The following is a 26,703-nucleotide window of genomic DNA, read 5'->3' on the forward strand; positions in this document are numbered from 1 at the left end:
TGTACTAGGGTTGCGCTCCTCTGCCCTTTTTGATATACAACATTACTTATATAGAAAAAAAAGATTTTAAGAAAAACTTAATTTAACTCCCTTGAACTTTCATTGCTTTTGTAATCTCCCCCCCAAAGTTCAAAAACTCTCAATTTAATGTATTGAACTTTATAAAATTTGCAATCTCACCCCCTGTTAGAATTTTCTGTTAAATCCAACAAAGGGGTGATAAATTCTCAAAATACCCATGTATTTTCCTCAACTTTCTTTTAGAAAAATTTAATTGTAATTTAAGAGTAATTTCAATTTCATAAAGTTACGGGGGGGTATAATGGTATCATTTCACCCTTTAACCGCCTAATTTAACCCCAAATCCTAACGAGAGGGGTGAGATTGCAAAAGCGATTAAAGTTCAGGAAGGTGAAGTGAAATTTCTCCAATATTTTACATGTCAGCAGGATATGAGATTGAAACATGTCACGTGGTAGGTCTCTATCAACTGATTAATCATCCCTAAAGTCATGTCTAACTAGATGATATTATCAAATGCACTTATTATAGAACAGTTTATGTTTTGTATTTTCCTCCTTTTTTTTTTCTTTTTTTTTTTTTTTTTGTTTCCACCAATATGGAATCATTAACTTTTGTGAAATGAAGTTATAGAAATTTGATTGTTGAAATTAAATGGTCAATGTTTGTCCGTTTGAGTTGGTCCTTTGTGCACTTCAAATGCTGTTAAGTATTTGAAGACACAAGCCTGTTACTTTCTAGGTGTTTCACTTGTTTTTCTCCATGTGGCATATATTGAATCGGAACCACTCAACGGTTCATTTAATATTACTGCTGTTAAAATTCTTTCACATTCTGGCTTTCATGGTTATAATGGTGTGAAAACAGAAGTTCAAATATTGAAATGAAACATCGCTTTACAATGAAATAGACCAAAATCAGCTATGATCTGAGTGTTCCAAGTGTTCATTAAATGAGAAGTTGACTAATGCATTTTGGTGACATTTATCTTATGTAACATTATCAATGTTATGTCAAATACTGTGTGAGTGCATTCTTTCCTTGCTTATCGGCTTTGGGTGATTCTTTTTATCAAATATATTTGCTATTCATAGTTAATTTGGAGTTGCTTCTGAGATACGTATTCTGAAATGATAAACGATCTGCTTCTCCTGAAATTAGGTGTTAACATACGCACAACATGCTAAAGAAATGGCCAATGTGGAACAAGATAAACTTGCAAAAAGGATTCAGGAATACAGGATACAAACTGAGCTGGAGAGTATACGAGCTTCAAGTAACATGGAGCATTCAGTAGGTACCAATAGCATTCTTGCTGTTGGTATGAGCTCCTACAGAAATGTTGAAGCAATCATGCAATCCAATAACGGGCAGGTGATTAGTTGGTTTCTGTAGTTCTCTGTTAAGTTACAGACCATGAATTTGACTTCGGTTACTATCATTACAGCTCAATTTTTGTTAATGTTGAGTGTGTTTATTAACAGGCACAATTGGACAAATTACCTTATTTTATTTGTATGTTTTTATTTGTTAGGTCCAGACCATTAAACAAGGATATCTCTTAAAACGATCTTCAAGTTCAAGAGGAGATTGGAAGAGGAGGTTCTTTGTGCTTGACAGCCAAGGGGCTTTATGTTATTACAGAACTAAGGCTACCAAACCTGTGGTATGTAATACTGTCATAAATTGTTGTTGACCTATATAAATTTAGTGACAGTACTCGAGTAATATCTCTTTACCTTGATTCCAGTCATGACTCTTACTGAGTTATGGTTTGGCCTGTCTGGTAATTTCTAATCATGAAATTTTATCTATTAGTACTTCATATACGTAAAAAGTTAATGTTACATGGGTTGCGCCCCTTGCGCTTTTAAGAAATTGATATTACCGATAAAAAAAAAGTTAATGTTAAAATCAAATCCCATTTCTGACATTTTTATTCATAAAAAAAATAAAAAATAAAAATAAAAAAAAAATAAAAAAAAAAAGATAGTGTAAAATAAGTAAGAAGTAAACAACTTACCATGAAAAAGATATAAAATTAGAAGACCTGGAACGGTTAGCTGGTGAAGCCAAGTCATTCGTGAAATGTAATAAAAGATTATTTGATTGCCATGTACATTATCCCATTTCTGACATTTTTATTAATAAGAAAAAGAAAGGATGATGTAAACTAAGGAAGAGCTGGAAGTCATTCGTGAAATGTTATAAATGATTATATGATTGCCATAGATAACGGAACTCAACCCAATAGATCTTTGATTCCCATTATTTTTTCTTAGTTGCATGAACCCTATTTCTCCGTTTAGATTTTTCTGCACTCATTGTGATGTAAATAATGTCATGGAGGTGGGGAAAATACTACAAGAGGAGGGAAGGATGTTTCAAAAGCAAAAGAAGCAATTTGGAAGATTCCCAGCTGGAACTTGAAAAATTGAAATGTTGCTTTTAAATTTTCATTTTTGAGTAGTTTTCTGGTCAGGGGAATTTATGTCTTTCCATATTTTTCAGTGGCTAGTTAGTGGCCTTGATTATGTATGTGGCCTATATAAGGCATTGATTAATGTTTTCAGAAGTCGATGCAAAATTGGGTAGATAGAGACCAATATAAAGTATGTATTGTGTTTTCAAAAGTCAATGAAAAGTTGGGTTGGTATAGGCCTATATGAGTGATGTATTGATATTTTCAGAAAGCAATGAAAGAAATGACAAACCCAATTGTTTGTCTGATGTGTGATGCATTTTTCTCTTTCGTGTGATGCTAGATTGATCTTCTTCTTTCTCTCTGTTTTCGTTTTTATTTACTTCCTGTGTGCCTGTTTTCCAGCCCCTTTGCTTAGATTGCCCCTGCCCCAAACAATAATATCCCAGCCCCGAACACAACCTATGAACCTAGTTTCTACATACTTAACCTGAGGAAGTGAAACATCATTGTAGTGGATTAGTGTTGTATGTGCAAGAAGAGTGGATTTTCGATCGACCAACTTATTCTTTTTTGTGAAGTAGCAAGAGATTTATATTGCTTGCTATGTAGTTTGTGTTACAATACAAATTAAATGATTAAATTTACTAATTCATATCAGTTTAAATTTTTAGGACAAATGATGATTTAACATGGTATCAAGCAAAGGTCATGAGTTCAAACCTTGACTCCACAATTCACCAACCATTTCAATTAAATATTTCATGTGTTGGGCCTTACTTGTTGAGTGAGAATTTAAACCCACATGTGAGAGGGATTCTTAAAATATTTAATTAAATGATTAAATTTACTTTTTCCTATCAACTTAAGCTTTTAGGACAAGTGGTGAGAGAGTTGATGAGTTGGGGAGGTCAGGTGGGGCGTTGTGACATTTTGTAAGTTAGGAGGTTGGCTCCTTTATGTTTAATATGACGTATTTGGAGAAAGCTGGATTCACAGAGCTTTGAATATAGAGAGACTTCGGTGGTAGAATAGAAAAAGATTATATTCAACTCCGTTTACACATGGATAGCAGCACAAAATAGCTTTTTTTTTTTTTCCAACTGAAAAGGGGATTCTTTTGTATAAATTACTTATACATCTATCAATGAGATTAAATTACTTATTAAAAAACGGCCTTGATATATTTGGGCATCATTGGTTGTTACTATGCATCTTTGCATCTTTGGTGACCCCCTTATCCTATTCAGATGCACCTCATTCTTTTTGTGAATAAACGCATCATTTTTTCGGAGCAAAAAAAAATAGGATCAAAGATAGCTTTTTTTTTTTTGGGGTGGGGTGGGAGGGGAGGGTTTATTAATCAGAAATTTCATCGACAATGAGGAAAGTTTCAATTTTTCTCTTCTTTGGAGTATTTTTCTGATCATGAATGTATCTGAAATCTGATTATGAGTATTCCGTATGATTATGAATATCATCAGTTTATAACTTGTTCATACTTGGACAAAAGTCAAATAGAAGAGGAACCATACTGCATATCTAATCTTGGAGTATAGCTCAGACATTTGATGCTGTTGTTGATCCATTTTCGACTGATAATTTCTTTTCAACCATATACATAAATCAGTCATTAGTGACCAAAATGTGGATATGTTGACTGCTTGAAATGAAATATTAGTGGATTAGTATTATGGAATTTATTGTGATAGAGATCTGGCCTCTTGTTCCTGATTACCCCTCCCCCCGGCGGCAGGGCTTTCAATCATACCATAGCTCAGTTGACCATAATAGTGGTGTGTTTGGTAGATTCCGTTCACGGCACAATCGGCCAGCATCATTTGATAAAGAGATTCTGAGCTCCCGTACAATTGATCTCTGCACATCAACTATAAAGATGGATGCAGAGGACATGGATCTACGTCTCTGCTTCAGAATAATTTCTCCGTCAAAAACTTACACATTGCAGGTATTAATTGACTGCTTTTCAATACTTTTTAATATGATTATTCCGATGGGTTGTTGAGACTTTACTGCATCCTACTATTAACATATTAAAAAAACCAACATTTGTTTTTCCACTTTGCTATGTACCATAACACCAACTACTGAACATCAGCCATTGCAGTTCTAGTTTTATTACATTGAGCTCAGCCTTTTTTTCCAGCAGGGAATTATAATGCTTCAGTGGCTTCACAAACTGAATGCAAAAAATGGTGAGAAGAATTTTGAGAAATGTTGAAATACTGAGAAACATGAAAAAAAAAAAAAAAAAAATCATAATAATGTTCTAGTTTACAGATAATTAATTGACACTTCATAGCTGTGTATACTGTGGATCACATTGGACAACAGTGGTATAGAATTTGGGAGAACATTGTCGTCAACCAAAAAATTATGTCATCTATTGATGAACTCCAATTGCAACAAAAAGACTTGCATTAGATTGCTCTATGGGCTAAAAAAGCATGCATCAAAGTCGTGTAGTAATCTAGCTGAGTTCATTAGATTTGTACATTTTCTAAAAAGAATATGTTGGTAGAATCAGTAGTAAGTAGTTCACTTTGTTGCTTGAATCCACAGGTTGACATAATCTAGACATGAATGTATATGAACATGGGCTTGAAATAAATTTGAATCATGTTAACATGACATTGAACAACTGAGAGACAATATGATTAAAAATCAGAAAATTGCAAAAAGAAAAAAAGGAATTACATTCCTTTCAACATGTTATATGATATGCAATAATGTTTCATTTCTTTAAATAGTTTTGAATTGTAATTTTCTTTTAATGACCTTTGTTAGAAGAGTTAGGGTTTGAGTCACTAGGGTTTTGGGGGTAGTTTAGTCTTTATGGTATTTCCCTAATCCTATATAATAGGATGTTTGTATTAGGTGAACATAAGTTGTATTAGTTAAATAATATAATAGCCTCCACCTTTTGTGTCTAAACCGTTCATACAAACTTTAACATGGTATCAGAGCCTTAGGGTTTGAATCCTTGGCCTTTTGTTTGTAGTAGTTGTTTTCCGCTCTATTTGTTATGTTTTTTCGTGAGTATTGTTCTGGTGGCTGCACTGCCCAAGTGGGCTTAGTGCCTGTGTGGGCAGTGCCCTGAAAGAAGATGTCCATGGTTGTTTTTTTTAAAGAAAAAGATTTTTTTTGTCGTCAATCAGTCACGGCTTCTTGGTGTGTTTGTCACTGACGGCTTCTGGGTGTATTGGCCGGCTTGTTCTGTGGTGACCGGCATAGTCTGTAGCGGTTGGTGTAAGGTGGCTGGCGTGGTGCAGTGGCCATTGGGGGAAAAAAAAAGAAGTTGCCGGTGTGGGTGTTTGTGTTGTTGAAATGTTGATCTGTGGTCATTGGTTGATTCTGTTGTTGCTGTTTTTGGAGTGGCCGGAGTGGTTTGTATTCTCCGGCAAGATCCGCCAATACTCCGGTGAAGGTCCGACGAGCCTACAGTGATTGTTTCTGTTATGTCTTTCACCGTTTTGCTTCTGTTTTAGGTACTGCCAGCATGTTCTGTCTATCTCCAGTGAGTTTCGGCAATTTCTGTCGAAGCTCCGATGAGTCTCTGGTGAAGGTTTTTTTTCCGAGTAGTTGTTTTCCGGCAAAACTTGTTGGTTAATCATGTGTTTGTTGTTGGTGTTGGTGATCAATGTATCCGACCGGCCTTAGATTCTCCGGTGAGAATCGATCCAGTGTTGTGATCGATGTCGACCGGCCTTGGTGTTTTACGGCGAGAACCGATCCCAAGATCATTGTATCCGACTGACCTTGGATTTACCAGTGCGAACCAATCCAATGTTGTGATCGATGTATCCGACCGGTCTTGGTGTTTTGCAGCAAGATCCGATCAAATCTTAGTTGTTCAAGTTTTTGACGAGTTTTTGACTGGCGTTGAAGTTTTATTTAATTATCTTGTTATTTGTATTGTTATGTCGGGACCAAAAATGCATTCACCTTTCCCCCAGAGGTGCATTAGGGATTTGGGTTTTAGGGCTAGTGTTGGGCTAGTGTGGGCTTTAGTCTTTGGGTCTGTTTCTTTGGTTTTACCGTTTGGTTGTGGCTACTTGTTTGGGCTTTTTGGGTTGGGTCTTCTTGGGTTTTGTCTTTGGGTTTTAAGTTGGGCTATCTATGTATACTTTCTTGTGTATCTAAAGGTGCATTGCGCTTTTTTTGATATATACAATATTACTTATCAAAAAAAAAAATTATCTTTGGTGTGAGTAATTTTTGCATTATTTTTATCGGGCACTGCAACAGCATGATCTAGGTTGAAGATAATTGGCAAAATATTAATATCCTAAGAAGTTAGTTGATGTTTCCTCTCTTTTTTCCTTTTTCTTTTTCTTTTTGGTTTTCTTTTGTCCCTTTTAATTCAATAGCAATATTATTGAAGTACTCTGGAGATAATCGTGCCAACTTTTTTCCTTATCCTTGTTTGGTCAGGCCGAGAATGAGGCAGATAGGATGGACTGGATAAACAAAATCACAGGAGCTATTGCATCTCTTTTGAATTCTCATTTTCTTCAACAGGTGTCTTCGTCCAAAGTCTAATGTTTTTTAATGTCATGTCATGTCAACATGTGCATGCAATGAATTATGGATTTCACTGACATGAATTTGTTGTATCTTCTGCAGCCGCACCCTGGAACAAGACACATTGAGAATAATAACTCTGAGAGTCATGCTTCTTTTGATGTCCGATCCCTAGATAGCCATGAAATCTTAGATGACGACGTAAAATTCAACAATGCAGATCCTGTGTTTAAAATTCTCCGAGGAATTCCTGGAAATGATATTTGTGCAGAGTGCAGCACTCCTGAACCAGATTGGGCATCTCTCAATCTTGGCCTATTGCTTTGCATTGAATGTTCTGGTGTTCATCGGAATCTTGGCGTTCATATCTCAAAGGTACCTTTATATTTTGAAATGAAATGTTGAGAAGTGGTTGCTTCTATTTTGCTATGGAATTTATACTTGCAGATATCTGTTTTGACTCTTGAAACTATTTGTAGTCCTAAGCATCAGATACGGTTTATGCTTTCTCAATAAAGAAATTCTTTGGTAAATTACCATGAAATTCTACTAGTAAAGACTGAAGAGCTGTGCGTCTTTTCCGCCCGTTTTTGTTTTATGTTTTTCTGAGAAGATACAGCTTTAGTTGATCTTCGCAATGTCTATATGATTTAAACTTCTCAGCGAGTTCTTGCAAGATCATCTGTCTACTATAACTTCTGCATTGATGTGATTCTCTCACAGGCAATTATGCCTGCTTTTACCAGAAATTTAGTGGCATCTGAATGTGGCAAGAAAGTTTATATAAAATTTAAATAGGGTACTTGATATGGCTACTAAAAACTCATTTAGTGGCCTATATCTACCTTCAACAAGAGCCTGATTGCCTGCTGTAAGGAAAGAAACTGAAGAAATTGAAATGGAAAAAACTATGAAAATGGAATGGAGCTTATGATTCAATGTAGCTCTTTCCTCATTCATTCATTAAATAGAAACGCCAAAATACAAGACACTTGGCCTTCTTGTACTGTGACAGCTATAGGAAGACGCCTCATTAAGACACTTGGCCTTCTTGTAGAAGGTTTACATACCACTCTTTATACTCTTGTGAAATTACATATATATTTTTTTTATAAGTAATTCAATTTTATTAGAAAGCGCCAAGGGGTGCAATCCAAGTACACAGGGAATATGCAAAACAAACACCCACTTAGAGGGAGGAGAGATAACATTGTTATAGTTTGTATGAACGGTTTAAACACAAAAGGCGGAGGCTATTATATTATTCAACTTATGTTAACCTAATACAAGCATCCTATTATATAGGATTAGGGAAATACCATAAAGACTAAAATACCCCCAAAACCCTAATGACTCAAACCCTAACTCTTCTAACACTCCCCCTCAAGCTGGAGCATATACATCATATGAATCCAGTTTGGAAGATACAAGCAAACGAAAAACAACTAGAAAACATATTCTAACACTCCCCCTCAAGCTGGAACTGCTTGGACCACACAAGTTAATTAAATAAAACTTCAACGCCGGTCGAAAACTCGTTGGTAACTTGAACAACCATTTGATCGGTTCTCGCCGAAAAACACCAAGGCCGGTCGGATGCAACGATCACTTGATCGGTTCTCGCCGGAGAATCCAAGGCTGGTCGGATACATCGATCTTGGGATTGGTTCTCGCCGTAAAACACCAAGGCCGGTCAAATGCATCGATCACTTGATCGGTTCTTGCCGGAGAATCCAAGGCCGGTCGGATACATCAATCACAAACAACAAACAAACAACAAATTTTCACATGATTAACCAACAAGATTCGCCGGAAAACAGATGCTGGAAAAATAAAAAACTTTGCCGGAGCTTGGCTGGAAATATGCCGGAACTTCGTCGGGGCTTCAAAACTGGCCGGAAACACACAGAACTGGCCAGCAGTACCTAAAAACAAAAGAACAACACTGAAAAACAGAACAGAAACAGTCACTGGAGGCTCGCTGGACCTTTGCCGGAGACTCGCCGGAGCTCGACGGAACTTGCCGGAGAAGACAGAACACTCCGGCCACTTCAACAACAGCAACTACAGAATCAATAGAAGGCCACACAGTAACGTTTCAACACCAAAAACATCAAATTGTCCGAATTTTTTTTTTTTTTTTTTTCCCGATGGCTGCTGCAACTTTTCCGGCCACTTCAAACAAGACAGAAAACTACCGCAGAACCATCCGGCCAGCATCACAGAAGATCAAAAACAAACAAAATATATATATATTTTTTTCTCACCGGAAGGAGTTCCGGTCACCATAAAACAAGAGCAAAACAGCTCTACGGAGCTCTTTGAAGGTACTGCCCGTGTGGGTTAGCCCACACGGGCAATGCTGCCACCAAGAAGAAAACTAAACTACCCAAGAATCGAAACAAGCTCTGATACCATGTTATAGTTTGTATGAACGTTTTAGACACAAAAGGCGGAGGCTATTATATTATTCAACTTATGTTAACCTAATACAAGCATCCTATTATATAGGATTAGGGAAATACCATAAAGACTAAAATACCCCCAAAACCCTAATGACTCAAACCCTAACTCTTCTAACAAACATAATTCCAAATATTGCAGAAAATTAGAAAAGCAAGAGCTACTTATTGCCATCATCCACCTATAAAGGGTTTTGAACATATAATCTTTTAATTCTACTACTGTTCTCACACAATCTTCAAAGTTTTGGGAGTTGCGTTATTTCCAAATACACCACATCACACAAGAGGGAGAGGAGGGTGGTGGGGGGTGTGATAAGATCATACTATGGTGGATGATGAATTATGGATGATTGATAGAGACGGAAAAGGGAAATTGATACTAATAGTTCTCCACTTAAGGTAGGAGTCACCGTTTACACATAAGTGCTGAAATAATTCTTCAATGATCGTTCTTTCTACCTATGTGTTCTTATATAGCTTACTAGAGTTCTAATACAACTACTATTAGAGATGTAATACAACTACTACTCTACTACTGAAATATTAGGATAGAATACTACTTCTACTAGTGCTGGAATATAGAGATAGGTTACTAATATACTACTTGCTGAAAGATAAAGATAGTTACTACTCCTCTTGTGCTAATGCGAATCCGTGTAACTCTTACACGGACGCTTGTTGTGATGAGCTTGTAAAGGTGGTCCTCCAATCTTCTAAAATGCCACAATTACCATACTGGCCTTTCCAACTCACTAATAACTCCAGCACCCGTTGGGGCATTACCCACTTTATTCAAAAAATATAGAAAATCAAAGCCCACAAGTCCTTTGCTACTTCATAATGGAGCAAAAGATGATTAGTGGATTCCTTGCTCCTTTTACCCATGCAACACCAGTCCATTACTATGACTTGTCTTTTATTTTTTTCAATTGTCCAAGGTCAAGATCCTCCCTAATGTTGACCAAACACCCTCGAAGGGGCCTGCTTTTTTGAGTGCTCTTCCAAAGGAAGGAATAGCCAACGACTAAGCACATGATAAAAAGATCTAACCTCCAATATCTTCCTTTTATAGGGGGACCAACAAATCCTAACCTCGCCTCGTTGCCTCAACCCAATAGTCATGAACGACTTTGATGAAGGTTTCGTTCCATTGACAAGTGTCATTCAAAAATTGCAAATGGTCTAGAACCGAGGCCTCCTTTTTTTTTTATGATAAGTAATAATGATATAAAAAAGCGCAAAGGGGCGCATCCCACATACACGGAAAGTATAAACAGAGAGCGCTTAAGAGGGACAGAAATGAAAAAGAAAATCAGAAAAACTAATCACTAAAGGAGCTAACCAAGCGGCCGTCCAATAGTAAAGAGTAAAGAAGAAATAATGAGTCAATTCCTCTATGGTCCTAGTGGAATTTTCAAAACATCTAGCATTTCTTTCATTCCATATACACCACATAAGACACAGAGAGATCATCTTCCACACAACCGCGCTTCGAGATCGACCTCCCGACCACCAGCTACCGAACAAGTCCCTCACCCTGCAAGGCATGACCCAATACAACCCAAACCGCTTAAAAATCGTATGCCAAAGAGCACTTGCGAGCTCACAGTGGAGAAAAAGATGATTGACTGACTCTCCGGACTTCTTGCACATACAATACCACTTCACTACCACTATGTTTCTCTTACGCAGAGTATCATGAGTCAAAATTTTTCCTAGGACCGCAGTCCACCCAAAAAATGCCACTCGCAGAGGCGCCTTAGTACGCCAGATGCTCTTCCAAGGAAATTCCTCTTGATTAGAATTGGACAAGGCCTTGTAGAGCAACTTAACCTCAAACTTGCCCTTCTTGGACGAAGACCAGCAAATACGATCTACATTGCCTATGGAAACCTTGCAAGAATACAACCGATCAAAAAAAGGAGAAACCAAATCCATCTCCCAATCTTGGATGGGCCGTACAAAAATGACATTTCACTCGATAACCCCATTCCTCCAAGTAAAATTATCCTTCACCCAAGCTTCTTTGTGTCTAGCGATATTGAATAAGGACGGGAAGGCTTGCTTCAAAGAATTAACCCCACACCAAATATCATGCCAGAAACGAACTTTCGAACCCTCCCCCACCTCAAACCGAATACGTTTGGCAAAAAAATTCCAACCTTGACGAATATGCTTCCATAGACCCACGCCATGAGAGCCCGAAACCTCCTTCGTGCACCACCCACCTTCCTGGTCTTCTTCATACTTAGCTTTGATAACCTTACACCAAAGAGCCTCACTCTCATTCGCATATCTCCAAAGCCATTTCCCCAAAAGAGCTTGATTAAACTGGTACAGTTTTCGAATGCCAAGACCACCATAGTGTAGGGGATGGCAGACTTGGTTCCAACTTACAAGATGCAACTTAGGCTCATCTCCCATTTCTTCCCACAAGAAATCTCTTTGGACTTTCTCAAGCCTTTTAGCTACACTTATAGGAATCGGAAACAGAGACAAAAAGTAAGTCGGAAGATTAGCCAAAGAGCTCTTAATGAGAGTTAAACGACCTCCTTTAGAAAGATACATTCTCTTCCAACCTGCCAACTGACGCTCCATCTTTTCAATCACATCATTCCACATAGTTGTGTCCTTATACGGCACCCCAAGAGGGAGACCCAAATACTTCATAGGCAAGCTAACCGAGACCTCCTTAAAGCAAGCAATGCTAAACAACACCGAGAAGGCTTCCTTCAAAGTCCTATTTGCAACCCACACATCATGTCAACCCAATCCTAGACTAGTCTCCTGCCTCAAATTTTACAAATCTAAAGTAATCTCCCCCAAAGGCTCCTACTGTTTTGCCCCACGTCCCACCCTGTAGGACCCATGCACTGCATTGGAGCACCACCTATCCCACAAGCTCTCGTATTTAGCTTCCACCACCACCTCCCTCTTTGAGGCGTAACGCTAAAGCCATTTTCCCAACAGGGGCTTGGTTGAACAAGATCAGTTTTCTATCCCCAAAACCTTCTTAAGATTGTGGAGTACAAATCTTGGACCAATTGACTAGATGGAATCTAAAGTTGCCACCAACTCCTCCCCACAAGAAGTCCCTATTTCTCGACACGGTTGGCAATTGCAACTATGATAGGGAAAAGGGACAAAAAATAAGTAAGCAGATTGGAGAGAGTGCTTTTACTCAATGTGATCCTACCACTCTTTGAGAAATAAATCCTCTTCTAGCTTGCCAAACGACATTCCATCTTTTTAATAATACAATTCCAGATAGATTTTTCTTAAACGGAGTCCCCAAAGGAAGGCACAAATACTTCATGGGCAGAGAGGACACCCTATAGCTAAGGCACAATGTGATCCTTATCCCAGATAAGAATTTACTGTACAACCGAATGGATGAGTTTGGTGTGCAAAAAAAAATATTTGTTTTTCTTCGGGAGGCACAAACCTCATTGAAAACCACAAGCAGGTGGCCAGTCAAGCAACACAACATCAAAGGATGACGAAATCAAGGAGATGCAACCACCATGGCTTGTCTGGGCACCACATACAAAAGACAAAGTTGACTTCCACAGTCAGCACACACACAGATCACTGGCAATACTGCAACCACCTCCAAGCCAAACAAGTTGCACGGGTATGAATACCATGCAACTACTGATTATTCTAGTGGAATGTTCTGATACTATGTAAGGAAATGTAACTGAAGCAATTGAAATGGAAAAACACTATGAAAATGGAATGGAGCTTATGATTCAACGTAGCTCCTGCCTCATTCATTCATTAAATAGAAAAGTCAAAATACATGAAAATTCTTTAATATTACAGCTGTAGGAGGTCACATAGCCTTCTTCTTGAAAGTTTACATACCACTCCTTAGACTCTTAGGAAATTACAAATTATTCCACAAACATTTACATGTTCACTCTAACTCCTGCTTATATGATTGCTAGAAGCCTTATGAGAGTTTCATGTGCAGACTACATAGTTTGGCAGTAATGATTTAGCCATAGTTTGTCTACAAAATTTATGTTGACTATAAAAGCTTCAGTTTCTCTACAGCGAGCACTTACGCATCAAAGCACAGAGAATAATAACCTGATATTCATAATGTTAGCATGATTTCAATTCCTTCTTGACAACCCATAATTAAAGGGATACATTGCCCTACAAACTGCAGGTGAGATCTCTCATGTTAGATGTCAAGGTTTGGGAACCTACTGTCTTGGACTTATTCCGGAACTTGGGTAATTCTTTTTGTAACTCTGTGTGGGAGGGATTGCTTCTACTTGAGAACGAAAGGTAAGATTTCCTTGTGCTGTATAAGTTAGTAGCTGTGAACATTTTTCTTTGAGTTTTGTTGGAATGTGAAATATTTGGCTTAATGAATGAATAGAGGATATGCGACATGTTATGGGTAACACTTTCAGTCAAGATGCATAAACATTGTGTATAGTTGAGACCCAAACATTGAAGAATGTGGAAATTCAAATGTTTTTCCTCCTTTTCAATAGCTCTCGTAATTTTGCACACTGATTTTCTTGTGTTTCCTGGTTTTGATGAAGATGTTTCAATTTTTATGTGCGTAAAGATTTCTCTTCATTGCTAGACTTTTCGAAATGGATTGATAGTGATCCATAAGAATGTTTTTTGCCTTCAAATGCATGTTTTCTCTCATAGGGTAAAAGCAGCTGCTACTTCCTCGGTCCAATTAGTGTAGATGCCATATAACCTTAGTTGTTTTCATTTTTTCTCCATAAGTGTTCTATATTGCCTGCCCCTTTCTTCCCCCACCCCCCCATTTTTCTGACACAAACTTGATATGATATGTTTATGGAAATAAAAAGAAAATGCAAAGGAAAAAAAAAAAAGATCTGGTGCTTTTATTAGACTAGAAAGTGCATTCTTAGAAAGGCTTTTTCCTCAAATTTTTTTTTTTCTTGTTTATTTCATTTTCCTTCTCGTTTAGGTGTGTGTGTGTGTGTGTGTGTGTGTGTGTGTGTCTGTGTGGTTTTTGTGCTGGAACTGCTAATCCCATGCATATTTTTTGTTCATGTACTAGAACAATTTGCATTATTATTATTTTTAAATCACAATTTATTCTAAAAGCTTAAGTTGATAGGAAATGATGGATTTAATCGTTTAATTAATGGTCTGGGCATAATCTATGCAACCTTATCTTTGAGCAAGGCGTCATGGAACATGCCCTTGCTGGGGGGGACTTTTACATGGTCTAACAATCGGGACTCTTCCTCTTGGTCAAAAATTGATAGGTTTATTGTTTTTCGGAGAGGGAAGCTAAGTTTACCCATTTTTTTAGAAAAGGTTGTGTAGATTGTGCTCAGGCCACTTTCTCAATAGATTATGGCTTTGCTGGATGGCTTTGCTTTTGACTCAATAGATGTGGTGGAAGCCTCTAGGTTAGAGGGTTCATTTGAGAAGAGTGATGTTCTTGAGGTGGTGAAAGGTATGAACAGTGACAAGGCGCCTAGGCCTGAAGGTTTTTCTATGGCTTTTTTCCAAGCTTGCTTGGATGTGATCAAGATAGACATTGTGAGGGTGCTCCATGATTTTCATGCTAGTTGTAAGTTTGAAGAAAGTCTCAATGCCAGCACTCATCCTGAAGAAATCCATGGCTATTGATCTTAATGATTTCTGGCCTATTAAACTCGTGAGTGGAGTTTATAAGATTATTGCCAAAGTCTTCTTCAAGGTAGGCGAATCCTTGACTTTGTTCTCATTGCAAACAAATGCTTGGATAGTAGTAGAATCAGATCTGGTGAACTAGGGGTGATTTGCAAACTAGATATTGAGAAGGCTTATGATCATGTCAAGTGAAACTTCTTGCATTACTCGTTGAGGAGGTGTGGTTTCGAGGAGAAATGGTGCTCTTGAATAGCGCATTGTATTTCTTTGGTAAGCTTTTCTGTTTTGGTGAATGGCAATTCGACTGGTTTCTTCAATAGCTCCTGTGGCTTGAGACGGAGAGATCCTTTGTCGCATTTTCTCTTTGTTATTGTTGTGGAGGCCTTAAGTAGAATGCTTTCTGCAACTGTTAATGGGGGTCCTCTATCAGGTTTTTTGTGGGGTCTATGCATTAGGGTGTGGTTAACATTTCACATATGTTGTTTGTGGGTCATACTTTTGGTTTTTTGTGGGTCTAAGCCTGACCACCTTTGCTACCTGTGTGCTTTATTTTTTATAATAATTTTTCAGTAAGAAGATTAGAGGGAGAAGAGGGGGCTGCTATATTATTCAGCTTATTATTAACCTAGTACAAATATCCTAATATATAGGATTAGGAAAATATCACAATGACCAAACTACCCTCAAACCCTGATGACTTACTAACCCTAATAACTCTTCTAACACTCCCCCTCAAGCTAGATCATATAAATTATATAAATCCAGCTTAGAAGAAACAAGCAAACGAAAATCACATAAAAACATACTCTAACACTCCTTCTCAAGCTGGAACAGCTTGGAGCACACAATACAAAAACCCATCAAAATAACAAGAAAATTTGCTAAAACTTCAACGCCGGTCGAAAACTCATCGGAAACTGCAACAGGCGGTTGGATCTTGCCGAAAAACACCAGGGCCGATAGGATCTCGCTGGAAAACAACAAGGACTGGTTGAAACCCATCACAAAACACCAAGGCTGGTCGGATTTTGCTGCAAAACGCCATGGGTGGATCGGATGTCACCGCACAACACCAAGGCCGGTAGAATCTCTCCAAACAACAACAACCTGTTGGAAACCACAGCAAAATACCAAGGCTGGGCGGATCTCGACAACTAACAACTATCACATTTCACGTGATCAACCAATGAGTCTCACTAGAACTAGCAGGATACTGGAAAAACACGCCGCAGACACCAAAACCAAGACAAAATATTGCTGAAAAATCAAATAGGAACCTTCGTCGGAATCTCGCCGGAACTTCATCGGAGAGAGACAGAACACACCTGCGACTCCAAACACAGCAGCCACAAAATCCATCGACGACCACATAACAACTTTTCAACAACACAGATCACGTCGACACTAATAGAATTTTTTTTTTTTTTTTTTGTGATGGCCACTGCAACACGCCGGCCACCTTGCACCAACCACCATAGGGCCACCACAGACGGCACCAAACATCACAGAAAATACCAAAAGCTTAGAAAACTAGTAGGAAACACCATAGAAACCACCGTGAAAGCACACGGCAAACCTTTTTTTTTTTTTTTTTCTTCTTTTCAAATTCAACAGTGGAAAACTAAGACTACAAACAAAGAAACAATGATCTAAACCCTAAGGCACTGATACCATGTTAATAATTTTCCAGTAAGAAGATTAGAGGGAGAAGAGGAGAAGATTAGAGGGAGAAGATCTAAACCCTGTATTATTCAGCTTATTATTAACCTGATACAAACATCCTAATATATTGGGTTAGGGAAATATGACAATGACCAAACTACCCTCAAACCCTAATGACTTACTAACCCTAATAACTCTTCTAACAATTTTTATGCTTTGAAGCTGTCTTGGGCTTGAAGAGTAGCCTGGCCAAGTCGAAAATGGTTCCTGTTGGTAATGTTGAGAATGTGGATGGGTTGGCTAGAATTCTGGGTTGTGGCATTTTTTCTTTGTCTGGGCCGCCTTCTGTTAGGGGCCTCCTATAAGGCCAAGTCTATTTGGTATGGTGTTATTGAGAAGATATAATGCCAATTGGCTTGTTGGAAAACTATGTACTTGTTTAAAAGTGGTAGGGTTACCCTTATAAAGATCACTCTATCCAATTTGCCTACATATTTCATGTCCCTCTCCCCTCTCAATGGGGTTGCAAACCGCATAGAGAAGTTTCATCGAGATTTCTTATGTGGCGAGTTAGGTGAAGAGTTCAAATTTCACTTGGTAAGCTAGTCCAAGGTTTGCTTTCCAATCTTTGAGGAAGGGTTGGGGGTTCGAAACTTGTTGAAGTTCAATTGTGCTTTTTTGGGAAAACGGCTCTGGAGTTACGCGCATGAGCGAGAGGCTTGGTAGAGAGTTGTGGTGGACTCTAAATTTGGTAGTTCGTAGGGTGGGTGGTGTTCTAATGAGCCTCTTAGGAGGGGTTTGGGGATGTTTTCAAGCCATACTGGGTTTGCGGTGGGAGATGGCACCAATGTTAGATTTTGGAATGATATGTGGTGTGGGGATAAGGCCCTAAAGGTAGCCTTTCGCGATTTATATGGCATTGCTTGTGCAAAAAATGCTTCAGTAGCAGCTCACTTAGAGTTTTCTGATGGCTCTAATCTTTGCCTCACGATTGGGCAATGGATATCTTTGCCACGATCTTCAAATTGTTCTATTAAGTTAGAGTGAGAGAGGATGGTGAAGTCAAGCTTTGGTGGTCCCCCTCCAGAAAAGGGTTTTTCGTTGTTAGCTCCTTCTACAGTGTCCTTACTTGCAATGATGACACTCATTTATCTTGGAAGAGTATTTGGCAGACAAAGGTTTATTTGGTAGCGGCCTTAAGGAAGATCCTTAGCATGGACAACCTTAGGAAGTGGCATGTTATTGTGGTCAATGGGTGCTATATGTGTAAGAGGAGTGGGGAGTTTGTGGACCATCTTCTCCTCTATTGTGAGATTGCTGGTGTCTTATGAAATGCCTTTTCCAGTTGGTATGGGTTGTCTTGGGTGATGCCTAGTAGAATAGTTAACTTGTTTAGTTGTTGGTGGACTGGTGGTAGCACTCGGAGTGTTGCCATGTGGAAGATGGTGCATTCTTGCCTCTTGTGGTGTCTTTGAAAGGAAAGAAACGACAGAAGTTTTGAGGACTGCAAGAGGATGTTGGCAGAGGTTGAGTCTTTTTTTCTTTTTTACTCTTATCTTTAGACAACGGTGTTTCTAGCTCGTTTGATGCTTAGTTTTCATGATTTTATTATTATTATTTTTTCCCTTCTAGCTAGATGTTTCTTTTCTACACTCCCTATGTACCTAAGTAGTGATGTTCGCTTTTAATGGCCCCTTTGTGCCTTATGTGGACATTTGGAGGGAGAGAAATGCTCGATGTTTCGAAGATAAGGAATTGACAATTGCGGAACTTAGCAATAGGTTTCTCAATTTGTTTTTCCATTGGGCGGGTGTTTTGAACATTCCTCAAGCTTCTTCGTTGCATCAATTTGTAGATTTATGTTCTTCTTTTTATCTTTAAAGGGGTGTCTTTGTATACTTCCTGTGTACTTGGGTTGTGTTTGCGCTTTTCAACGATATTCTTGATTATTTATCAAAAAAAAAAAAATGATATTTCAATTACTTATCAAAAAAAAAAAAATTTAATACTTCCCTTTATGTGTGTACTCAAACTTCTCCTTAATAAGGCTCAACAAGTGAAATATTTAATTGAAATGGGAGGTGAATTACAGAGATAAGGTTTGAACTCATGATCTTTGCTCTAACGCCATGTTAAATCATCATTTATCCTAAAAGTTCTACCTGATAGGAGTGAGTGAATTTAATTATTTAATTAATATTATAATAATTATGGACCATAGTAACCATCTACCAGACTAAGCTCAAGCTGATAGGAGTGAATGACTTTGGTGCTATCCATTATTCTAGAATATAGCATAATCTAGGACGGAGTTTGGGTAACCTCTGTGTGTGATAGGCTTTAGGGCTGAAAGTTGATGATTTATTGCTTGGGATTATAAAACAATATCTTAACGGTTTGTAGTTTGAATATGGGTTGGAAAAGATATGTTTTAAAGGGCAAAGGAAGACTGAAATACAGAAAGAGCAGTTTGCTTGAAAATTCTGGCAGAAACCTTCTTTGGGGTTTAAAGTACAAGTTCAATTAGTAATTTAAAGCTTATTCTTAGGTGAAATTTGTGAGGAACTTTGGGTTTTAATAGGGTGAAGAAATAGTATACTTTGGGGTTGAAGAGAGAGAGGTCTGTTCAGTGGCCGTGAAGCATAACTGTGAAGAGTCACAATGCACAGGCAAGAAAAAGAAGAGGAGAGAGAGACTCAATCTTCAATTATCGTATTCTTATTTCTTTGAGTACAATGAAGCATATTATATATGCGTGTTGAATATCTTTTAACTACTAAGATCAAGTCTCTTAATTTGACTACAAAACTAAAAGCCTGCTACAACCCAATAAATGATTTGCAAAAGAATAATGCTAGACCTACAACTCCATTACAACTTGCTAATACGTGTCGGTGTCAGCTTGTGGTTGGAAAATGTTAAATTTTTTTTAGTGACTAATATGGCTCCAATCACATGCTAACATATGTCAATAAGTTGTAAAACATTTATACGCCAATTGTACGTCTAGCATTACTGTTTGTAAACTATTAGAAATTTTAGAATAATCTAGACCAACACAATAAATAAATAACTCTAAAAATAGAATTACAAAAATTCTGGAATAACCTAGACCAATAGAAAAATAACCTACAAAATTAAATTATATATAGGAATTTTGCGAAATTTCAGATCTTGTCCTGCAAATACAAACACCAATTACTATTAAACGAATCACTCAATTTAAAAATTGATTTAGTCATAGATGCCTAATGACACGATCTCTGAAGAGCAAGAATCTCTTGATTTCTTAGGGTAAGAGTTCTTAAAATTGTAACCATTATTTTAAAACTAAATGGTTCATAGTTTTTTCCACATCAGCATATACCACCTTTAGAAAATGTTTATTTTTACTTTATTTTTATTATTTTTTTTTATTATTTTTTTTATTTATTTTTTTTTTTTTTATGGTGAATGCTATTGTGACAAAATCTGAACCCATTTAGTTTAAAAATAGATGTGAAGATTTTTAGCAACTCAATAATGGTGCTACTCTAGAAAATCTAGAGCATCCTGATTCGTCCTTTAGAACCATAGAATTCTTGCTTTAATGAGCATTCCTCACTAACTTCACAACATAAATCTCGAAACTGGTGCAATTAGAAATAACAGAAATATCAGCAACAAATTAATGTCATCAATAAATTAATCTTCCATTAACGTAAAATCAATAAGTTGGTCTAAATCCTGATTAACTTCATGGCCTTCAAAAGATAATTTTTCTCAATAAATGCGACATAAAGAATTATCCTTTGAAACTATAGGTGCACCCTTTCATACATTTGATCTAAAATTGTAAAATAAAAAGAGCATAATACTTAGATTCCCCTCTTTTCTTTTCTTTTTTTCCCAGCAGGCTTTTGCTAACTTTTGACAGAGGGCTTTTTCTCACCTTATTCAAGGAAGATAAGTTTTGGCTCCTTAATAACTTACAGAAATTTCTTTTATATGATTTATCGTTCAAAAATAATTAATCAAGCAACTTTTGATACTACTATTGATGAGACATACAAATGCCATTCATGAAACATGGCACTTCCAACAATTGGTATGACATTAGAGTAATTTAAGATGGTTTAATGTTTTCTTCTACCACATTGTCTTACACTAAATTTTACCATCTAGTTTATTGGAACTGATATGTTTTTCACAATTAGGGTTTCATGAAATCTTTGGTTCAATGAGTACATAGTAACATTTATTATGTATTTCAGTCAATAGAGAGAGTTAATTCATGGAAAATTAAGCCCCGAATGAGGGAAAGTGTCATCTATATCTCAATTCGGCTTCCTTCAATCACTTCCAAACTAGCAGATTGGTTTAGATGTCATCATTTTTTTTGTGGTATTCTAGATATCATCAATTTTTTTTTTTTTTTTTTGTTGAAATGGTTGCTTGATGATTCCAATGTAATAATAATTTGCAGGACAAATGAATCAAGTGCTATTATCACATCAGTTACAAAGCCGTGCCCCAAGGATGACATTTACCATAGGGAAAAATATATTCAAGCGAAGGTGACCAATTAATTCTTTTTTCCTTTTAATTCTTGCCTTGTGTTGTGTATGTTAGTGGAATCCATATTTTACTTGGCATCAATGTTCATTTTCCTTTTATCTTGAAACTTACAATGATTGTTCTGCATGGGCTCTTTTGTATACTTCCTGTGTACATGGGTTGCGCCCTATGCGCTTTTTAATACATTGATATTACCTATCAAAAAAAAATTTTTCTTCCATATACTACCTCCATGGCTCCATACCGTCTGCAATAATTTCTCTATCTTTGGTATTTTACTATGTTCCACTTAGGGCTGTAAAGGAACTAATTCGTTTAACAACCTGCTTGTTTAAACTCAATCTGAATTCGATTCGTGACTGCATAAATCTGCTCTATTATTAAGTGACACATACCCGGCTAGAATAGGCATCCTTAGAAATGAGAGTGAACACACATTTCTTAGCTCTGCTAAAATAGGCATCCTTATAAATGAGCCAAATAGCCAATCCTGAAATTCTAAAGCCTGGTTCGGCTTAGGTAGTGTAGGGAAGTCATGTTGTGTGCTATGCTTTGATTTTGGACAGTTGAAAGAAAGAAGGAAAATTTGGAGAAAGAAGAAGAGAGGAAGTGGAATAATTGAAAGGGGAAGAAGAATGTTTTTATTCCATGTCTAAGCTTCATACATTTACATGGTTTAAAAAGAAGAGAGAAACCAACTATTATGGAAAGACATTAATAGAGATTACAATCCTAATAAAATCAGAATAAAATCATAGAGTATAAAATCCAAGCATATCAGAAGTTTCCATCTTCAGCACTCCCGCTTAGGCTGAGGCAAAGATCTCACATGCCCAACTTGTATAGTACTGAATGAAGGACACTACTGAACACTCCCTTTGTCAAAAACATGCTTTATGTAGTACTATTCATGTCCAAAGAATTATAACATAACTCAAAAGTACATATAAAAATACATATTGGTTTATTTTAAGTTCATATGTTGAGAGAGAGAGAGAGAGAGAGAGAGAGAGAGAGAGAACATTAATTATGCTATTTCTTTCATCATAATTATCATGTCCATACTAAATCTTACAGCAATTTCATTTTCAATCCATATTAACTAATGTTCCTTCACGTTAAAGGAAAAAGTTCCTTTACTTTAGGCAACTCACTTGATGCTCCTTCAACAAATAAAAGTCATCAATTGTCATATATGTACTAAATCTTTCACTCAATGTAGACAATAAGATAATCTTTAAGAAAGTCATCCTCCACTTTATTTTGAAGTCTTATCCTAACAATGTTCGTAACTGAAAAATCCCGCTCAATAGTTAAATTTGGAAGAGTCAAGATTAGGCAAATCAATTATCCAAGATAATAAGCTTTTGAGTTCTCTTTTTGACCAACTCGACATAAGTTTGAAATTATGGACAAGTTCTATAAATTTGGATGATGAGGCGCATCGCGCTCATTGTGTCTCAATTGAAACTTTGATTGAACTTTTTTCTCCTATTCAATAAAATCTGGAGGATAATTTTTTTTTTAACAGACTGCATTCTCAATTTTGAATAACTTATAAGTATTTCTAGCATCCAAAGAAGAACCAAGTATAAAACAATCTCTTACATTCTTCTTAAATTTATTATTTAACTCTTGCAATTATCATTCTATTTGCTCTTTTGTAATTTTTTTTTCACCCAGACTTTTTTTAAAAAACAAATCTTTGGATAGGGCCAGGGGGCTTTTTGTCATGAGCTGCTCTCTTCTTCTCCTTCCTAGGGTTTCTTTCTTCTTTCCATCATTTCAAAACTTCACAATATTCTAGCGTAACAAACATTGGCTGCCCTTGCCTAAACAACAAATTAACCCATTTTCTCTCTCCCGAACTCCTTAAAATCCAGGAAAAAAAAAAAAAAAAGAGATCATCCCAAAGCCATAGCTATCAGGTCCCACCCTGCCCCTGGTGTTATACATGCAGATGTCCTGGCACTACAGTTGCATATTGCACATCAACTAGACCACAAATCATATCTACTCTTGATCAGAAATATGCATGATTTGATGTTTCTACATAATCTGCTTTTCTGAGTCTTCAATTAACACTTGATCAACGGGTTGTTAAATCCCCACCTGTTGTGACCTCCTAGTGGCAGTGGCTCATCTACTGCCTGGTTGTCTCATCCTTAAAGAACTATGTTCCATTATTCAGTTGCTTCTTGACTCAATATAAATTTTACAGTAAAGTAATCCATATATTCATCACGTTTTCCTACGCTTCAGGGATGTTTTTGTCGGTATCTTGGCATTCTAGATGATTCTTTTGACACATACTGTAACATAAATGTAACAAGTGTCATATGATCTTAGGCTGCTTTCACTTTGTAATGCTGTATGTGGGTCTGGCAGGTTATGTTAATATGTGAAAGTAAAATATGAGCTTTTGGTTGTGAAAAATATAATTGTACATCCACAAGTTTCCTTGTCATTTCTATGTGACACATCTGTTTGTATCGTTGTGGGTGTTTTAATGTTCAAAACATATTAAACCTGTAATATCCTTATTTTACAATTCTCGTTCAGATTTGTATCAGGTTTTACCTTCTTCCACTGTATATTAGAAAGGGGCTTTAATGTATAAAATGAAGCATAATATTCTTACCTTTGACCAGTATGTAGAGAAATTGCTAGTCATCAGAGAAGTAACTGCATCTGGGATTCCTTCCCATGCTACAAACATCTGGCATGCCGTTAAGAATAATAACTTGCGAGAAGTATATCGCCTTATTGTGATGTCTGAGAGAAATATTATCAACACTACCTTTGATGATGTGGTTGGTGTCGATTTATATCATCATGTTGATGCACAAGACTTGGACACAATGGAAAGGAAACAGTATGATCCAGCAGTCTGTGACAGAATCAAGGACTCCAAAGAGCCAGGGAACTGCCTCCAAGGTTGTTCCTTATTGCATCTGGCATGTGACAGTGGTAAACCATTGATGCTTGAGTTGTTGCTGCAATTTGGAGCTTATATAAATATGTGCGACTTCCATGGAAGGACTCCTTTGCACCACTGCATCTCCAGGGGGAACAATCCACTGGCAAAGTTTCTACTTAGAAGGTAATATATCTGTTGCGAATATAAATTATGGAAGTTCATTTTTCATGGAAAAGGCTGACATTTGTTTTTTCGTTTTGGCTAATAAGAGAATATCAAGAAATTAATCTGGCCAAGCATGCTACTGCCTACCTTAATGGAGATATAAAAAGTTCCTTCTGATGTTAGATTCCATTCTGTTTCGAATTACCAAATTCATTTCAAATAACTAGGAAAAAATATAATGAAGATGATAATTCTCAAAGAAGTTGATGCTGTGATCACTTCAAGAAGGAAATTTCTTGATTAGACTTGTTCATCTCTAGAAATTTCAGAAATATTTGTCCTGCATTTAATGACAGCAAAGATCTGATAACCTCAAGGCCTCACATTTCCAAATGCCCATCATTCCCACTTCCCCTGATTTACTGGATACATCATGAAAAGATTAATGTGACTGCTTCTGTAATTGTTAAATAGAGAATTCGTGGTTTTATTAGGTGCTGATCGAGTGATAGATAACTTCCATCATTTCCGTGTCCCTTGGATGGATTCTTTTATGATGTGCCTAACATATAAGTTTTGCAGAGGTGCACGTCCATCAATTAAAGATGGCGGGGGGCTTAGCGCGCTGGAAAGAGCAATGGAGATGGGAGCAATAACTGATGACGAGCTATTTATATTGCTTTCGGAATGTGAATAAAACTAACTTGTTCACCTCCAATAAGCTTGCTTCATTTGTTGTTTTGAACCCCCTATTGTCTGTAATCATGAATAAACCCTGATACTTTTCATTTGTTTCAATCAGAGCAATCCCAAGTTTGTTATTCATAATTTATTTGGGGATGTATCATTTTCCCTCAATTATGGCGACCAGTTGAATACAATGGAAGCAAAAGTTCAAAGTTACTTGGCTAATCACATGGGCATGAATACAAAATACTTGCATTTGTTCGCCATATTTCTCAGATGCCCCAATGCAATCAACTTGCTGAAAAATGAGGTAAGGTACCAAAATTCCATTGGAAAACACCCTCATTAATCACTTTCAATGTTTAGTTTGTCACAAATTCCCATCTGACCTTGATTTTGCTCATTGAGCCAATTGTTTAGGATGAGGATAATTCCATGTGTCAGATTCTAGATGATGGGAAACTCTTGAAGCTCGTAAAGGCATTGGGTCTACCGAAGTATCGGGGCTTGATGGAATAACGGCTTTGTTTTTTAGACATTAGATATGTTGCTATTTCTTCATTTTCCATCTATCACTCGTTCATCCTTTTGTTTTTTTTTTTGGAATCAACCATTGCATGTGAAGGACTTATCGTTCGGGATTTGAAAAAAAGATGGACATAAGTAGGAGATAGAAAAATAGTATTTCTCCTCAAATGGCTTTATCATACAAATATTGCCCTGATCCCAAAGCAAGAGAAACGTTCCAAAATAGGCCAATTTTGACCTATTAGTGTTGCGCTCACAACCCCTCCAAATAACCGTTGGGAGGAAATTATTAGTGTGGATAATTACCATTTTCTCCCATAAACTATTACGCTCCGTCAATATGCCCTCGTGAACTACCACACTCACATCAAACTACTATTTACTTACTGAAACCCATTTTCATCAGTCAAGCTCGCTAAAGTCGACGGTCAACCCATCATGTGTGCCACACATGCTATTTTATCAATTTCTATCTCGTGTTTGCCCTCACTTTGGATTGTTAAACAACAATTATATCCTTCAATTACGAGTTCCAACATTTGAAAATATTTTCAATCATTAAACGACGATTATATCCTTATTCGAGTGATTAAATACCATTACTGACCCTTATCATTCATGTTGAAAGACTAAAATACCCCGAGAAAAGAGAATATACTCAAGCTGAACTATCATCTGCTAGAAGTGAAACCCTAGAACGACTGCTACCAACTCACGGATCTGCTGCCACTACCAACTCAGGCTTGATGGATGATACCATTACACTAACGTTTGAAGGTCTCGATTTCGAAGCTGAAGCCCTCGCTTAAGATCAGCGCAATTGTAAGTATGGTTTACTTTTTTTTTTTCATAGAAAAACAAAATAATCTTTTCTTGTCAGAGTGAAAGTAACAACATGTTGATTAGCAACCTTCTGATAGTTCCTTTTTGCAATAAAGTACCATGTTGATATCTTCGACCTGTGCTTTTTATTTGTTTGTTGTTTTTGTATCTGAAGTGGTCCCGCGTGGTCTTCGTTTTCACGTTTGTTGTATCTGAAGTGGTCCTAGTAATGATGAAGAGAGAAGGATGGTTGTTATAAATAACCC

The 26,703-nt window shown here is 37.0% G+C and overlaps 1 protein-coding gene across 2 annotated transcripts in view; it reads left to right on the plus strand.

The window, feature by feature from the left end:
* Nucleotides 1–25,336, plus strand: part of LOC132175155 (ADP-ribosylation factor GTPase-activating protein AGD4-like) — a 76,477-nt gene extending 51,141 nt beyond the window's left edge. Inside the window, exons 11-19 of one of the 2 annotated variants that reach the window (XM_059587003.1) lie at nt 1,183–1,395; nt 1,556–1,687; nt 4,200–4,412; nt 6,899–6,985; nt 7,091–7,363; nt 13,631–13,752; nt 21,224–21,314; nt 23,967–24,418; nt 24,983–25,336. In XM_059587003.1, the coding sequence (XP_059442986.1) occupies nt 1,183–1,395; nt 1,556–1,687; nt 4,200–4,412; nt 6,899–6,985; nt 7,091–7,363; nt 13,631–13,752; nt 21,224–21,314; nt 23,967–24,418; nt 24,983–25,097 (1,698 nt within the window). In that variant the 3' untranslated portion in view covers nt 25,098–25,336. The remainder of the gene's footprint in view (nt 1–1,182; nt 1,396–1,555; nt 1,688–4,199; nt 4,413–6,898; nt 6,986–7,090; nt 7,364–13,630; nt 13,753–21,223; nt 21,315–23,966; nt 24,419–24,982) is intronic. The other variant, XM_059587011.1, reaches the window with a different exon arrangement.
* Nucleotides 25,337–26,703: the final 1,367 nt, after the last annotated feature.

The sequence above is a fragment of the Corylus avellana genome, chromosome ca1 (assembly GCF_901000735.1).
Source record: "Corylus avellana chromosome ca1, CavTom2PMs-1.0".
Taxonomy (NCBI): domain Eukaryota; kingdom Viridiplantae; phylum Streptophyta; class Magnoliopsida; order Fagales; family Betulaceae; genus Corylus; species Corylus avellana.